The sequence below is a fragment of the Chenopodium album genome, chromosome 8 (assembly GCF_948465745.1).
Source record: "Chenopodium album chromosome 8, dcCheAlbu1.1, whole genome shotgun sequence".
Classification (NCBI taxonomy): domain Eukaryota; kingdom Viridiplantae; phylum Streptophyta; class Magnoliopsida; order Caryophyllales; family Amaranthaceae; genus Chenopodium; species Chenopodium album.
Window position 1 is genome coordinate 7840940 of NC_137841.1, and position 17618 is coordinate 7858557.

Below are 17618 nucleotides of genomic sequence, written 5' to 3' on the forward strand. Positions count from 1 at the left end.
GTTCCATGGGTTGAAGGGTGGTCGGCCACATTAATATCCCCTGGGTCATACCAACAACCCCTTTGATAGGTTGGCCATTTGAGAGGAGGATGAGGAAGTCACCTCAACTAGTAAGCCAGCTCCACTACTCACTTCTGCATCATCTGAGCCCTAAGGCGCAATAGGAAAAAGTATGGGTTTTTACAGGTTTTTTCAAAAAAAAAAAAAAATTATTCTTTTAATTTTTATACTAATCATGGTTCTAGAACATGTTTGGTAACTTGTTATTACAAGCTGGACGCATGGGATTTTATTGATCATCGGATTTGCTTTAAAGTTTGGATTATTAAAAGATAAACAAAATTCAGAATTATTTTTACGGATAAGGATTGATGACGCCACGTCACCTAATTGAATTGTGCATATTTTTAGCACATAATGTGCATAAGTTTTCGTTTTTCCAGAAATTGCAAAAAAAAAATATCAGGTTCAAAATCAAATATGCACATTTAGTGAAAATATATGCACATTTAGTTCAAATTAAAATAAATGCACATTTCATCCTTCTCATTGGATATATATATATATATATATATATATATATATATATATATATATATATATATATATATATATATATATATATATATATATATATATATATATATATATATATATATATATATATATATATATATATATATTATGATCGGTTAGTTTCATGTAGTAATCTGGGGCATCACTCGGACCCAAAAACTAGTTAGATTTATGAATTCGTGATAGCTAACAAGTGGGTTTTCTGGGCAATGCCTCGTTATTGTTTAGCCATTAATGAATAAAGTTAGTTTAATTGCTAGAAAATGGACATCTTGATAAGCTAATAAGAAAAAAAAAATTATGATACATAAATAAGACTGATAAAAGTAGTAGATTAATAATAGTGAGATTATCATACAAGGTATGTTACAGTGATGGGCTGCTTACATGTAAGCAGATTTATTAAACAAACAAAAGTAGAAACATAAAGGATATAACACAAACGTACATACATGATAGATAATTAACATACATAGATGAGCTCCCTTACAAACGTGAACTTGGAAACAGCAAGGGAAGTGCAAGAGTGCGTGCGAGTGGAAGCGTGAAGTTGGCTTATTATTAAGCAACAAGAAGAGGATTAAAAGGAAGATTGGTGTTTGTGTTGGCAACAACGGTGTCATAGAAAGCAAGATGGGTACATTTGGGGGCTTGATTAGGGAATAATATGTAGGGGAAGGCTGGACTTTCACCTTGGTCAGAAATAAACTTAAACAACTTTAAGTTAAGAGGTCCGTGAGAGGCTTCGGCACCGGTTATGGTCATGAGGGGACCAAATGGTGCTGCATCGAGCCAAGGGAGAAGCTTAACATAGAGTTGGACAGTCACTCCCTTAACTTCAGTCAGTTTGTTATGTGATAAGACTGCCGATATCTTTTCTGAGCACTTGAGTACATTTTGAATAGCACCCAGTTCGTTAACCACGGTACATTCACCAAGCAAGTTAATCGTTAACCTGATGGAGTTTTTGTTGACAAGATCGCAGCTGAAGCTCTGCACATTACCAGGGAAAATCGAGGGCGGTAACCCATAGTATTTCAAGATATCAGGGATCGTTGAAGCAGGGCAGTGGGCATGGGCGGAGGACAGTGTTAGAGCAAGAGTAATTGCGAGGAGAGCGAGGGAGGTAGTGGTTGTTTTTGGAGACATTTTCGTTATTGGAACACTTTGCTTATGCTTATGCTCATGCTCTTGATGCTACTCTATTTATAGAGTAGAAGGTCAAGGTATTCACTCCTTGCTAACTTACTTCATGGATAGGTTCGTTGAATCGTTGTAGTCCCCCACTTTAGCTAGATTAGAAATTATGCAGTAAGATCAAATTTAATTTGGCACCATTAAGGGAATGCATGTGTATCACGAATTAAAGCATTTTATGAAAATATCAACCAATTAATAAATTATGTTTGGCACCATTGAAGAATTGTATTTCATGAATTGACAACCACCGTCCATGCCAGTATACGGAACTGTTAATCGATACGGATATTAATTAACCATTCTCTTAAATGATTCATATAACTTCTATTTACGATACAAAATGCGCACTTATTCTTAGGCCGGACATGGGTTTTTGGAGACATTTTCGTTTATGTATAGTAGTATGTTGGATGTTTTGGTGTTGGAGCATGCATTTATAGATTCAATCCTCAAAGCATCCACTCCCTGTATACATTGGATTACAGAACTCATATGACAGTATATAATGCTTATTATTAGTGATTATCGTCAATATAACAGTATTACTTTATTGCATGTATTTTCTCGTTTGTAATCACCTAATCATAAGTTAAATGATTGATTAGCTTATGATTAATATATTTGCCCCTTTTCCATAAAAAAAAATCACCTAATTATAGAGGTTTCACAAACTAACGCGGCCGACAAATCCCAAAAAAAAAACCAATTTTATATTTTGATTTTTATGAACACATTAATTTAGCATGATCATCTATGTAAGTATTTAAAATAGACCTGACTCGACCCAAACAACTAAATTGATACCTCTATCTGTTCATACGTATCATGCATAAGAAAAATAACTAGAGATTGGGCAACGGATGATATGTCATTAAACGGTATATTTTCGAAAAATATTTTGATTTATTTAGTCATTAAATTATATAATCTCAACCTCAAAGTGTGTGCCACAATACTGTGTTGCAAGTATTTAAAAACAAAAAATTATTTATTTATGTGTATATAGACAACTATTGGCTAAGAGAGTAATAACTGTGATAGTATTTTCATGATATTTTTCCTTTTTTTTAGAACTTACCTAATGATATTTTATTTATGTGTATATATATAGATCATAAATTACTATTTTCTAAAATGAAGTGTGATTTTATTTTGAATATTTTCATGAGATTTAATGTTCAAAACTTGTGGTATGCGTTTTTCTTGGGATTATAAAATTGTACTATCTCTGCTCCGATCTATGCAATGTGCAACTTTGACACAACTAGTAATGGATGTAAATGAGCTGAGCCAACCGAGTATTAGTTTGTTCATGTTCATGTGCATTTAGCTGAATCCAGTCCGAGCACAATCTTGAACTTTCAAAAATCATGTTCTTGTTCATCTCAAAAATCTATTCAAGCTCATCAGCTCTTTTATTTTGTAAATTATATGTTTGCAAATGGTTTGTGAATGGATCGTTTACTAAAAGCAATATTAAACAAGAATTTCATGAACTATTAAACGAGCTTTGTACTATTGACATTGAAAATCTCAAAATTAACATAATAATTATATTAAAGAATCTTTATTGTAAAAATAACAATTAAATTAACAACTGTGAATCAACCAAAAATTTATAAAAGATTATAAATGACATTTTTATATAAAAGCTATCGCATCTTATTCTTTTGGCTTATGATTTGCTACTTCCTTGACTTATGTCCTTTTATATTATGTATCTTTATTTCGTAATAATAGAACTGAACAATAATGGAGCTTGTTCATGAATATAAATAAATGAGTATGTAGGTCATGAACATATAAATGAGTAGATCATGAACATAGATAAGTGAGTTGTGGATGAATTTACATGAACGAGCATATTTATTTTCTTATTCAAGCTCATTTAATAAACAAACATAAAAAATTGTTCAATCTTGACTCATTATTTATTAAATAAACGAGATTCAACCGAGCTTGAATTCGAGTAGTTTTATTGATTGTCGACACGGTTTATTTACCCCTTTTGACCTTTTATAGTAGTTATTTTAGTTCATGATATTTATTACTAGATTTGAAGTGCACACAGATAGTGGAAATTTAATAAAGTATTTGTAAATAAGAGATGAAAATAAAAGTGATAATATTTACGTAAATTCTTATATGTTATTAGTCACATCGTGTGTCTAGTTATTATAGGACCGGGATTACTTCATTAGTGTAATATGGTTTACTTAGTCAGTGTTAAAGGGTAAATTCGTCAGTGTTATAGGGTTCCTCAGTCAATATTATAGGGGTTATTCGGTTAGTGTTACAGGGATTACTTGGTCTGTATTATAAAGGTTACTTTGTTACTCCCTCCGTTTTTAAATACTTGCTCCACTTTTCTTTTCCGGCCATTTTTAAATACTTGCTCCATTTCCTTTTTTAGAAAGCTTTTACAATATTTAATTCATTACTCACACTTAGTGGACCCAACATAATACTCTCTCTCCTCCTATTCTTCCACTACTATTGTTTTTTACAATTTTTATTTTCTCAACTACCCCACTATCTCCATATTTTATTACTTTCTCCAATTTCTCCTAAAAATCCGCGCATTGAGAAATGGAGCAAATATTTAAAAACGAAGGGAGTATAATATAAGTGTTCATATTATGTGGCAAGCAACACAGGATGGGCCATAACATTTATAGTGTAAAAAGAGTAGATACAAAAGTGATAATGTGAGGGACCTACAATGTGATAATATTTGATACGAGTACCACAAAATTTTTATCATGGATTGAGTTATAGATAAAGAAGCTCATACAAAATTACACATGTAACTCTTATCCCCAAAAAAAAAAAAAAAAACAAAAAAAAAAAAAAAAATAATAATAATAGGATCTACTTTTCTATAGCTAGAGGAGTGGGGGGCAGATTGTATCTCGGCTTTTCACTAATTTTCTATAGGTTGTATAACTTTGTATGTTTTTCAAATATAATAATATTAAACGAGTATAGGGCGCGTTGTAGAGCTATTGGTTATGGTTTTCTTCCCTTCTCTTTTTCTTCATTGAGAAGGATGTTATTGCGTTGCGTTGCGTTGCTGAAGCGGGTTCATGCGTTCGCAAGGACTCAAGATATAAGTACTCGTGCAACTGTTAACATTTTCAAAAGGATCGGGCTCACTATAACTAGAGGAGTGGGGGCCAGATTGTATCTTTGCTCCCCACCAATTTCTTGTAAATCGATTGACTTTGTAGGTTTTAGTTATTTTCTATAATAATAATAATAATAATAATAATAATAATAAATTAATACACAAATTTTTATATGTGGCCGGGGTTACTTACTTGCTTATTGTGGAGTTACTTATTCAAGGATTATTCGGTTCGTCAGGGCCGGGGTTTCTTGGTCGGTCAGAGATTACTCGATCAAACATTGGTTATCCTCAAACAAAAAAATGATAACCGACTAAGTAAATCCAAAATAAGTAATTTTTGACTGATTAAATAACCCCTAGCAATCCCGTTTGGTCAACCACATAGAAAAAGCACTGTAAATAAAATTATGAATACAACTTACAGTAGTTATTCGCTGAACCCTACATCATTTTTTTTTCCATGGATTGGTTGTAGTCAACCTAGCATTGATAATTGATGTTTCATTGTTTTGATTTTGTTGTTTCACAGCATGTGTTTCACAAAGGAAGGACCAGCTAGCAAAAAAATCATATTTAATTTGTTGCTGCATAAATAAGGGCATGTACACCATACATATATTAGCAAGGGGTTATATATTACGTATATGAAAAAAAAAATAAGAATATATCAATCAACCATTCATATTTGGCAGCATTTAAGAATAAATCAACCATTCATATTTGGCAGCATTTAAGAATAAATCAACCACTCATATTTGGCGTCATTAAAGAATTATGTTTCACAAATTGTCAAGATCGGGTCCAACAATGGAAAATTATCAATTGTATAGGTTTAGGCTCATCTAAGAAGAGGATCTTATGTGAGAAGGGTGAGAAGATATATCAACCGTTGAATCGGTTTAATCTAGTGGCTAATATCACTCGCGTGTCATTAATAGCATGGTGGTAAATAAGTGAAAGTTTAACCTAAAATATTTGTGGTGCACTGCCTTTCTTTGATGCGTGGTTCCTGCAGGTGGATGCACGATTTGCATGGTGCATCCTAGCTTCCAAAAAAATGAAAAGAACATTGTATAGAAATGTAGAGAACATTTAGTTAAAGTGAAAAGAACATGTATTAATATTGTAAAAAACATAAAGAACACTGTATAGAAATGTAAAAAGCATTTAGTTAAAGTGAATAAAACATGTTATATAATTGTAAAGGACATAACATGCTATTAAATAATGTTCTTTATCTTCATGTTCTTTGATTATTAGTATAATGTATATTTATTTGTGGCATAATATTAATTGCTTATTTTGAAATGTTCTTTGAATTTTGTCTTTAGATTATGGTGGTTGAATAAAAATAATGTTTTTTTTTTTAAAAAGTCCTAAAGGACACTAAATTTCATTAATATAAGCCATACGGCATCTACAATTGACAATGAACGATAATGAAAACAAATTTAACAAAATCAAACAAGAATTAATCGGGGAAGGGCTAAGAATCCAAATACATAAATATAACAATTCAGCATATTCTCGATTCGTTGTCTCATACAACTTTTTGAGTGGATCCGTCGTCGCTTCGCAATTTTGTGAGAAAGTCAATTCTTGAGCTGATTCCGTAACCCGAATCCGAGCCACAATCAATAGTAGCCCCGCACAATCGGAGACCAAATTAAGCACAAATAAAACCTTGTCTTTCGAAGGAGTACGAAAAACCTTGTTTTTCGAAGGAGATCGAAAAAACCTTGTCTTTCGAAAGAGATAAACTCTTTCTTTCGAGGGAGACATTATTGTAACCTAAAACAAAAGGCTTAAAAGAAAATAAAGATTGGGGCTTTCCACCGGTGAAATCCGATGGAAGCCCCTTTAAAATTGACAATGGAGACTAGGTTTAGGAGAGAGAAGAGAGAAAATGAGGCTAGGGTTTTTTTTTAGATAAATATTATTTTTCCATCAATTATGTTTATTACATTATATATAGTTGTTTTGTAATGAACATATAGCTATATATATATATTACAAAACAACTATATATATGTGATGTTCTATATAAAATAGCTATATGTACTTTACAAAAACAACTATATGTTTATTACAAAACAACTATATATTCTTTTAGAAAACAACTATATGTTATTTACAGAACAACTAAATGTTCATTCCGCCTTTTTTTAAACAAAATACGGATACCCGGGTCATCGTGCATCCGCTTTCATGGAGAAAATTTCAGCCTTTCTTCCTAATTTTCTTTACTACATTATTCAGGCTCTAAAGCTAATACTACTAAGTATTAGAAACATCTTTCATACTCGGACTCTTCCATTTCTAGTCAAATTCATTTTAGTGTTACAATCTAATCTAAATATGGCTTGTATGCTCCAAACTTCTAATATCTATATAAGTATTTAAATCACATTAGTAATGTACCTCTAAAAAATCTAATGAACCTGTAACACATTATTGTTGATGTAATTTTTCATATAATGTGGATGTTCATTTTTATTATGCTCATAGTTTTGTTGATTAGGATCATTGTTTCTAGTTGTAAACCTGAAGCTATAATGCTGTTTTTTTGCTGGCTAGAGCGAGGAAGATGAAGAAAAGGGTAGGAGCTCGTTAAAAAAACAATTAATGTTAATGAGTGCGAACATGTAAATAAATATTTTTAGAGGATTAAGGTAACATTTGGTTATTATGTTTTCAGTCCAAAGGTATACCGTACATATATAGCAAATTTTATTTTAATAGTCCAAAGGGGGAGTTTTACAATATAAAATTTGCTATATGATTTTTTAAAGGAAAATTCTCAACGATAACCCTTAACTTGTGTAACACTGAAATAGTAACCCCCTTTTTTTCTAATTATATATCATGACCCTCAATAAAAAATTTATCCTAGTTATGACATTAATGAGTCTTATATGGTTTAAAAATTAAACCATGGTTAGATTTTTGGTTAAAAAAAAAAAGCCAAATAAAAAAATAACCACCCACCTTCATCAGCCACCATCACCCTCTCCCAGCCGCCGCCGCCACCACCACCTATGCCTCCACCTCACCCTCACCCAGTTGCCGTCACCAGCCCCTCACCACAACCCAACACCCCTACCAGACTCAAGACCCTCCCCCTCTCTCTCCTTCGACCCTCAATCCACTCGTCATACCTTCCTCTCTTTCACCTCCACCCAAACCGAACCCAATTCTGCAACCCAAACCATCAGTTTAGGGTTTTGACAAAGGTGGTGGTGGTTTGAAACCCTTACACGAGCCACTGACCTCGGTTGAAACCCTAACCACGGTGGTTTGGGTTCGATCTGGGCGGAGTAGAAAGACAGGGGATTTGCGGTGGGAGGAGAAAGAGGGAGCTTCGTGGGGCTGGAATAGCAATGTCGTCGGAGGGAGGAGAAGCTTCGGCGTCGGCGAGGAAAAATGGGACGGCGTTTGGCAGTGAAGGGGGGAGAAGTGATGGTGGCTGGCAGGTTTAGAGGTGGTGGTGTGGGTGGTAGGTGATTTTTTTTTTATGTTTTTCTTTTTGTTTAGCCTAACCATAGTTAATTTAAATCAACCATTTAGTAAAATAAGGTTATAAGTGAAAATAAATTCTTAATTGGGATCATTTTGTATAATAATAACAAAAAAAAAGGGTTACCATTTCAGTGTTACACAAGTTGGGGGTTACCATTGAGAATTTCTCCCTTTTAAATTTAGTGTCTACTCTACTATTGTATTTTTTTTTTTTTTTTTTTGATGAAAGAGAGGGGGATAACCCCTTAAAAAAAGAGCAAACCAAAAAAAAAAAAAAAAAAAAAGCAGAAGAAAAACAAGCTAGAAACCCAACAAAAAGGGGAAAACAAACAAAACAGAACAAAAAACACCAAAAACAACACTACTCAAACTAGCCTTAAGCTGCCACTGCTGGAACATATCTTGCTAACGCGACACCTCCCTAATCCTCCAATAAAACGACCCTAAGACCCACCGGGGCCGCCTCAAGAAGAACAAGTTTGGAAGTCGATATTACCCCATAGTTTGCTAGCCAGTCCACAGCCCAGTTCGCCTCCCTATAGCAGTGTTGTATCATCACCTCCCAACCTTGTTTACTCACCAACTCCTTACACTTCTTAATTATATGATAAAATGGAGAGGAGGAGTTAATATCCTCCACCAGCAGCTTCATCATTACCTCGGAATCCACCTCAACTTGCACCCTCCTATGCCTTGCATTCCATGCTATACTTAAGCCACGCATTACTTCTAGAAGCTCAGCCTTAGTACATGTTGTAGCACCACCTATAAAAGCAAGTATATGATGCAACTCCCCCCTAGATCCTCGAATAATACCTCCACCCCCAGCAGCCCCCGGATTTCCTTTTGAAGCCCTTTCCGTATTTAGTTTAACCCATCTGTTAGTTGAGACGAACACTACAAGAGGGGGGGTGAATTGTAGGTGAGTTCCTAATGACTATTTTTTCAAATATAAAACAGAATAAAATAGGAACTTCAATGCACACAAGATTTTACGAGGAAACCTTCTAGTGCCCAACTAGAAGTAAAACCTCGACCCTACCTTAGGGATTTCGAACACAAACAATTTCACTATAATAGGGCAAACACCAAGTTACAACCTATTATAATCAAACCTCTACTCACAAGTTCCTAAACAAACTTGCTACAGAATAGGACTCTATTCTTCCCAATCTAAGTCGTCTAAGTCCCACACTTAGACTCTCTCTCGTACTCCCTAAGTACAGGCTTTCCAACTTCTCAACAGAAGCTCTCTCTCTATATGCTATGATAACAAAATCACTCACACCCAAATAACCCAAACCAATTACAAATACAAACACCTAGTATATGATTGGCAAGCTATGCATGAAACCCGAAACTAATATGACAAGATGATAAGCTTGGCAAACTTACGCAATTATAGCTCTGTAAATTCTTCACACATAAACTCACAAAAACCTAAACTCCTTTTATTCTCTACTATTTATACAAGTATTACTTGTATAGAAAGTAGGTTTTCTTAAAGATAAATAAGTTAAACTTAACTTATCTTTTCACACGGTTTTTATGTAAATCTTTAGAAGAAAATCTTTTCCGAAAAATAAGATAGAAAGATTGAGTTAAAAAGTATAATATCTTTTTAACAAACTGATTTTAAGAAATAAACATTTAAAGAAAATCTTTTTCCAATTCTATCTTTTATCTTTTCCGATTTTAATTTATTTGCCAAGCTAACTTGTCACGCTTCTAATAGACTTCATGCATATCCTACTTAACATATTTAACAATGAATCAACAGGATAAAATCTTAACTAAGTCATTGCCGCGCTGTGCTCTTGTACTGGCAGGTTTACTTGAGCTCCACGCTTACTAAGTTCCTCCAAAGATCTTAGTCAGCCATCTTCAAGTTCCTATGAAGGAACGTTCCTGTTAGGGAACTTAGTTCTTGTGAGGGAACTCTTCTTCTGTTTCGAATAACCTTCTTAAATAAAGAACTTCTTCAAGTCTTCTTAGTTTCAGTTACATCTTCCATCTCTAAGATCAATTTCACCTAAACTAAATAAACACTTGAAAAACCTTTATTGAATAAGTTTGCTGTAATTTAAGTTCCTCATCATCAAAACCTTTAAACATCAACAATTTCCCCCTTTTTGATGATGACAAACTTAAGCAAACTCTTATAGAAGATTAAAACAAAATAGAAGGACGTATTTTTGTATTTTTGATTTATAAATAAAAAGTAAACATGCAACTGTCAACCAGTTCATTTGACTCTCAACCCTTTCCATCCTGTCAACCAGTTCAGCAACTTGCCCATTGAGGATATTTTCCTCAACATCCAACTCCAGTGGTTGTTCCATACTAGTTTGAGGAACACCACTGGCAGAAATCCTCCTGCTCTTTCTTACAGGCTGCTCAGACACATCCTTTTCCTTCCTCTTCCCCGTCACTTTCTCTTTCTTTTTCTCTCCCTTCTCTAATTTTTGAATTTTTCCTTGTACCACTTCCAAACTTAACCCAGCCAAGGTTTCCTCATTAATCACATTTTCTGGCTTTTCATCCAAAGCCCCATATTTACCCTTCAGAACTACTCCAGCATTTTCAAATATAGTGGACAAAATGGCACCATACCCTACTTTTGTCCTACTAGGAACACAGTGTGCTAAGTGCTGGTACATTAAAGAAGGAAAATTGACCTTGATTTTCTTAGAAATACAGAAAATCACTGCCATATCCAACAGACATGCTTCCCCCTTTTTAGCAGTTCTGGGCAGAATAGTCTTCTTTACCAAATTAAACAACATCTTGTTTAAGGGACTAAGATCATTATGACTCATGACCTTCTTCCCTCTCTGACCACCTAAGGCCTCAACAATATCACCAGTCAAATGGCTACCTACATTGACATTTCCCTTTCCCTTAATATAGGTGTCATACCCCTCAGTAGGAGTTTTCAGAATTTTACCTAGGGTTTCAATGTTCAATTCGATTTTTACCCCATTGACAACACTTGAAATTGTCCCTAATTTTGCTTGAAAATTTTGGCAAAATTCAGTCATAGCTATAGGATACAAATAGTTTGCTGAAACCCTTAATAACAGAAATTCCCACCCTTGAAACTTAATTAAATCAAGAAATTCTAGAAATCTTGCTTTCCTACACCAAACAACATCAATGCGATGACCAACTACATACCTTCCAGCCTGTGACTCAAGTTCCGCTTGATCATTCACTTCCTCTTCTTCATCTTCCTTTTCAGATTCTTCCTTTTCTGAATTGTTTTCCTCCTCTTTATCTTCTTCTTCTCCCTCACTCATCTCTTCTTCTTCTTTGTTCTCCTCTGTTGTCTCTTCTGGGTTTTTCCCTTGAGCAAACTTGTCAACTTCCTCTATTTTCTCTTCAAGAGACTTTTCACTTTGTTTCTTTTCTTTCCACTCTTTTAGTCGTTGAAGAACGTTTGAGACAGAGGAATCCCCTTGATCGCTTTTACTTTCTACTTCTTTTGGTTTTGGAGGAGATTTTCTAGGGTTTTCGGAAGATTTGTTTGAGGTGGAGGATGATTTGTAGTTTACCATGGCTAAGGGAGATGTTTCTTCTTGAATTGTGTTTTCAGAGTGTTGTGATTCCTCTGAGGAGATAAATTCAGCAATGATCCCCATTGATGCTTTAGGAAAGGTTTTAAAGAGGTTTAAAGAGTTTTTACTGGAAAGGGATTAATTTGATGTGACAGTGAGGTGAAAGAAGTGGGTGAAATCAACTTTTATAATAAATGAAGCGGTGTGAGGGAATTTAGGAAGTTTCACTATTCAGTCATTAATTGAACAAATTCAATTAATTTTTCAAATTTTAAATTACAGGATGAATCTTTCAAAAACTTAACTTTCCAAATTCAATTAATCTTAAAAGAAGTTTCTATAAAACACAATTGGAACACGCTTTCTACATATGTGCAATGTGCAAATTTAGTAACTTATACCGTTGAGTAATTTTATGAACTTACCTTTGGTAGTTAACAACGGTGACACTTTAGCTATGTTTATCACACCAAAGTTGTGGTAGAAGCTCTTTTTGCTTTATTTACATTATTTTTGACTTTGCCATATCTTGGAACTTCAGAGGCTAGTACTTCAGCTTGATCATCCCAAGTTCCAGTCTCAATTTCTCAAACCTTTCTCTGTTCAAGGGCTTGGTTAGAATATCTGCAATTTGATTTTCAGTTTGGCAAAATTCTTACTTTATATTCCCTTGCTCCACATTATCTTTTAGAAAGTGATGCCTAATGTGGATGTGTTTTACCTTTGAGTGTTGAACTGGATCCTTAGAAATACATATAGCACTAGTATTATCACAGTAAATAGGTACACATTCAAAAATAATACCAAAATCTCTGACCTGTTGTTTTATCCATATAACTTGTGAACAACATGCTGCTGTTGCCACATATTCAGCTTCTGCTGTAGATAAAGCAACTGTGTTTTGTTTCTTGGAACCCCAAGAAACTAAACAGGGACCTAAAAATTGTACCATACCTGAAGTGCTTTTTCTATTAACCAAATCACCTGCATAGTCAGCATCAGTAAAACTATTTAAATCAAAAGAATCACTTCTGGGATAGAAGAGACTCAAATCATCAGTTCCTTTCAAGTATCTTAGAATTCTTTTTACTGCTGACAAGTGAGACTCCTTTGGATTTGCTTGGAACCTGGCACACAAACCTACACTAAAAGATATGTCAGGTCTACTAGTTGTTAAGTAGAGTAGTGAGCCTATCATACCTCGATACATAGATTGATCTATGCAAGTTCCAGATGGATCCTCATCTAATCTAGTAGCAATTCCCATAGGAGTATTATTGGTTTTTGGCATTTTCCAACTTGTATTTCTTGATCAGTTCCTTAATATATTTTTGCTGATGAATCATGATTCCTTTTTCAGTTTGCTTGATTTGCAAGCCAAGGAAGAAATTTAATTCTCCAGTCATGCTCATTTCAAATTCTCCACTCATAAGTTCAGCAAAATACTTGCATAGAGATTCGTTAGTTGCACCAAATAAAATATCATCAACATAAATCTGTACAACTAAGATATCAATTCCATTTGACTTTAAAAACAATGTTTTATCAATTTTACCACGTTTAAAACCATTAGCCAAAAGGAACTTAGATAATCTTTCATACCATACTCTAGGAGCTTGCTTTAACCCATATAGAGCTTTGTCAAGCTTATAGACATGGTTTGGGAACTCTGGATTTTCAAATCCAGGAGGCTGTTCCACATAGACTTCCTCATTTAAATATCCATTTAAGAAAGCACATTTGACATCCATCTGGTACAGCCTAAATCCCATATAAGCAGCAAAAGCAATAAGTAAACGAATAGCCTCTAACCTGGCTACTGGTGCAAATGTCTCTTCATAGTCTATTCCTTCCTGCTGGTTGAAACCTTGTACAACTAGTCTTGCTTTTTTCCTAACAATAATACCATGTTCGTCTAGTTTGTTTCTGAATACCCATTTTAGTCCAATGGACTTCTTGTCTTTTGGTCTAGGTTCCAGATGCCAAACTTTATTTCTTTCAAATTCATTAAGTTCAGCTTGCATAACATTAATCCAGTTAGCGTTAGTTAAAGCCTTAACATAATTCTTAGGTTCCATGGAGGAAAGGAATGCATTGAATGCACAGAAGTTCCTAAGCTGAGATCTGGTTTGAGTTCCTTTTGTGATATCACTCATGATTGCATCAACTGGATGTGATTTCTGATGTTTCCAGGGCCTTGGAGTGAAATCCTTGATTGGATACAATCTTTCTTCATTATTGTTGACTGGCTCTTCTGTAGGAACTTGTTCCTGGAACTCAGTTTGAACTTCCTCAGGTATTTCCACATTCTGGTCTTCATTATGGGCATCAGTCTGTTCTTGAAGTGGAGTTCCTGGTGCATTCTCCATCTCAGGTTCAGCATTTGCTTCAGGATTCGTTACTTCAGCAATTTCAACTTGCTGCTTCTGCTGTGAAGCTGGTTCCTCATCTGGATTCTGCTTTCGCACAAGTCCAATTTTGAAATCATCATCACAATCCTGTACATCAACCAAATGTTCAATTTCATCAAATATAATATGTACAGACTCCTCAACACACATAGTCCTTTTATTATAGACTCTGTAAGCTTTACTATTTGAGGCATATCCTAGGAATACAGCCTCATCACTACGTTCATCAAATTTACCCAAGTTCCTTTTACCATTATTGTGAACAAAGCATTTGCATCCAAAAGATCTAAAGTAGGAAATATTAGGCTTTCTCCCTTTCATAAGTTCATAGGGAGTTTTATTGGTGATGGCCCTAACAGATACTCTGTTAAGTATATAACATGTTGTGTTTACTGCTTCAGCCCAGAAGTTCCTAGGCAGCCTGCTTGATATCAGCATTGTCCTTGCCATGTCTTCAAGGCTCCTATTCTTGCGTTCCACCACTCCATTTTGTGGTGGAGTTCTTGGGGCAGAGAAATTGTGATCCATACCATACTCAGTACAGAATTCATCAAATTTTGAATTCTCGAATTCTGTTCCATGATCCGATCTAAGATGTATCAATTGATTGCCTGTTCTTCTCTGTTCTTTCTTCACAAAAGCAACAAACTCATTAAACGTTTCATCCTTACTTACAAGAAAGAAAACCCAAGTGAACCTTGAAAAGTCATCAACAATAACCATTACATATTTCTTACCACTTCTACTTTGAATTCTCATTGGACCATAGAGATCCATATGAATGAGTTCCAAAGGTCTTTTGGTACTTACCATCTTTTTGGACTTGAAGGAAGTTCGGGTCTATTTTCTTCTAGCACAAGCTTCACACACTTTGTCATACAGGAACTTAATGCAAGGAAGTCCTTCCACTAAGTTCTTAGATCTTATTTTATCAAGTAAAGAAAAACTTGCATGGCCAAATCTTTTATGCCATAAAAGAGGATCATCCTCAATAACACTAAGACATGTTAAACTGTTGTTAGGAACCTCATTGAGATCCACAACATATGTGTTCCCTTTACGAGTTCCTTCTAGAATAATGTTGTCAGTGTCATTGTGGATGATTCTACACTTATTAGAAGTAAAGCTAACAGAATTACCTTTGTCACAAAACTGTGAAATACTTAACAAATTGTGTTTGAGTCCCTCGACTAAAAATACATTATCAATGGCATGGGAACGTGACCTTCCTATCTTTCCAATAGTAATTATATCACCTTTCATATTATCACCAAAGGTCACTGTTCCACCATAGTAGGCATCCAGTGAGAGAAATCTTGATTTATCTCCAGTCATGTTCTTTAAACAACCACTGTCGAGGTACCAAGTGTTGTTCCTCCTCACTGGAACCTGCAAGAAGAATTAAACGTTAGAGTCAAGAACCCAGGTTTCCTTGGGTTCCTGTGTAACAGGAGTTGATTCATTTTTCTTGACCCAGATTTGTTCTACATGTTTGACATTCTTCTGAGTGCTTTGATCTTTCTTAGGACACTTAACCTGCTTATGTCCTGTATTGCCACAGAAATAACAAACAATGCTACTAGGCAAGTTGACATACTTCTTTTCTTTCTGGAACTTCTTTTTAAAACCTAAACCTTCAGTTTTCTTGGTTTGAGCCTTAGTAATCCAATCAGGAACTCTATACTCAATTGGTTGCTTACCTTTCCTAGCTCTCTCAAGTTCCCCCTCAAGACGTGCCTTATCCGTTTTTAAAACTTCCAAATCATGTTTTAATTTTTCAAAGTTCGGATAATCAGTAGGTGGAGGAACTTCAGAGTTAGGAGTATCAACACTAAGTTTTAACAAAGACAATTCCACATTCAAGAGTATGTTATCTTGTTTCAGGTTCTCAATAGTCTCTTTTAAATTTTTATTATCATCAAACAGACTAAAGAACCTGTATTGAATGTCAAACTTCATGTTATCAACCCATTCACTGTTCTCTTTGTAAGTTACTAAAGCTTTATCACTTTGCTGTTTGGATCTATGTAATTCCTTTAAATCTTCTTGAATTTCCAAAACAGTATTTATTAGATTTTCTTTAGACAGATGTTTTAATTGATTGTAAGAGAACCATACCTCAAACTCAAGCTCCCTTAGTTTGGCAGCTTCATCAGTTTTTTCCATTAGACATAAATGAGCGGTTTCTTCTTATGGTTGGTCCTCCTCTTCTTCTTAATCTAAATCTCCCCAGGCAGCTAGCATGGCTTTCTTCACATTGTCCTTAGTGAAGTAAGGTTTATAGACTTTTGACTCTTTGGCTTGCTCCTTGCCTTTTGTCTTTCCTTTCTCTCCATCCTGTACTGGACAATCCTTGATGAAGTGATCTTTTGACCCACACTTGAAGCACGTTGTGTTTCTGGAACTTGTGTACTTCTTGTTCCTGTCGAACTTCTTGTTATTCATCATCCTTTTAAATTTCCTCACTAGCATAGCCATCTCTTCCTCATCAACTTCTGATTCTTCTGAGTCTTGAGCCTTGAGTGCAAGGCTTTTACTTCTGGAACTTTCAGTATTGGAACTTAGATGAAGTTCATGTGTCATCAATGATCCGGCTAGTTGTTCCATATTGAACTTGGTGAAGTCCTTGGCTTACTGCATAGCAGTAACCTTGGATCTCCAGCGTTCATCTTGTGGTAGGCTTCTTAAGATCTTCCTAGCCTGTTCATCAATAGGAATATGCCTGCCAAGGGAGTTCAGTTCATTAATAATATCATTGAATCTAGTAAACATCTCTTCTATGGTTTCTTTAGATTGCATTTCAAACCTTTCATATCTAGACATCAATAAATCTATTTTAGAACGTTTTACCTCGTTAGTACCTTCATGAGTTACCTGTAGCAAATCCCAAATCTGTTTGGCTGACTTGCATCCCATGATACGGTTATGTTCATGGGGTCCAAGTCCACAGTGCAAATACTTTATTGCTAAATCATTCAGTTCAAGTTTCTGATAATCTTCTTTGTCATAATCAGAAATAGATTTAGGAACTACCTCATGTTTGTCATTGGTTGCAGTTATTTCAAAATCACCAGTTTCAATAACACGCCAAACCTGGTAATTTTCAGCCTTGATGAAGATCTCCATCCTGTTCTTCCAGTAGGCATAGAACTTACCGTTGAACATAGGTGGACGTTGGGTTGAGTACCCTTCTTCAAGTTTCTCCTTGTAATTCATCTCTCCAGG

At 34.8% G+C, this 17618-nt stretch overlaps 1 protein-coding gene across 1 annotated transcript; it reads right to left on the bottom strand.

Annotated features, from left to right (window-relative positions):
• Positions 1–888: 888 nt before the first annotated feature.
• LOC145555789 (uncharacterized) lies at positions 889–1769 on the bottom strand. The gene has a single exon (XM_081617512.1). The coding sequence runs from the start codon at positions 1723–1725 to the stop codon at positions 1138–1140; it is 588 nt and encodes a 195-aa protein (XP_081473638.1). The 5' UTR covers positions 1726–1769; the 3' UTR covers positions 889–1137.
• Between the last annotated feature and the right edge of the window lie 15849 nt (positions 1770–17618).

Excerpts from the sequence above, each read along its gene's own strand:
- LOC145555789 (XM_081617512.1), bottom strand. The coding sequence starts at position 1,725 with ATGTCTCCAAAAACAACCACTACCTCCCTCGCTCTCCTCGCAATTACT.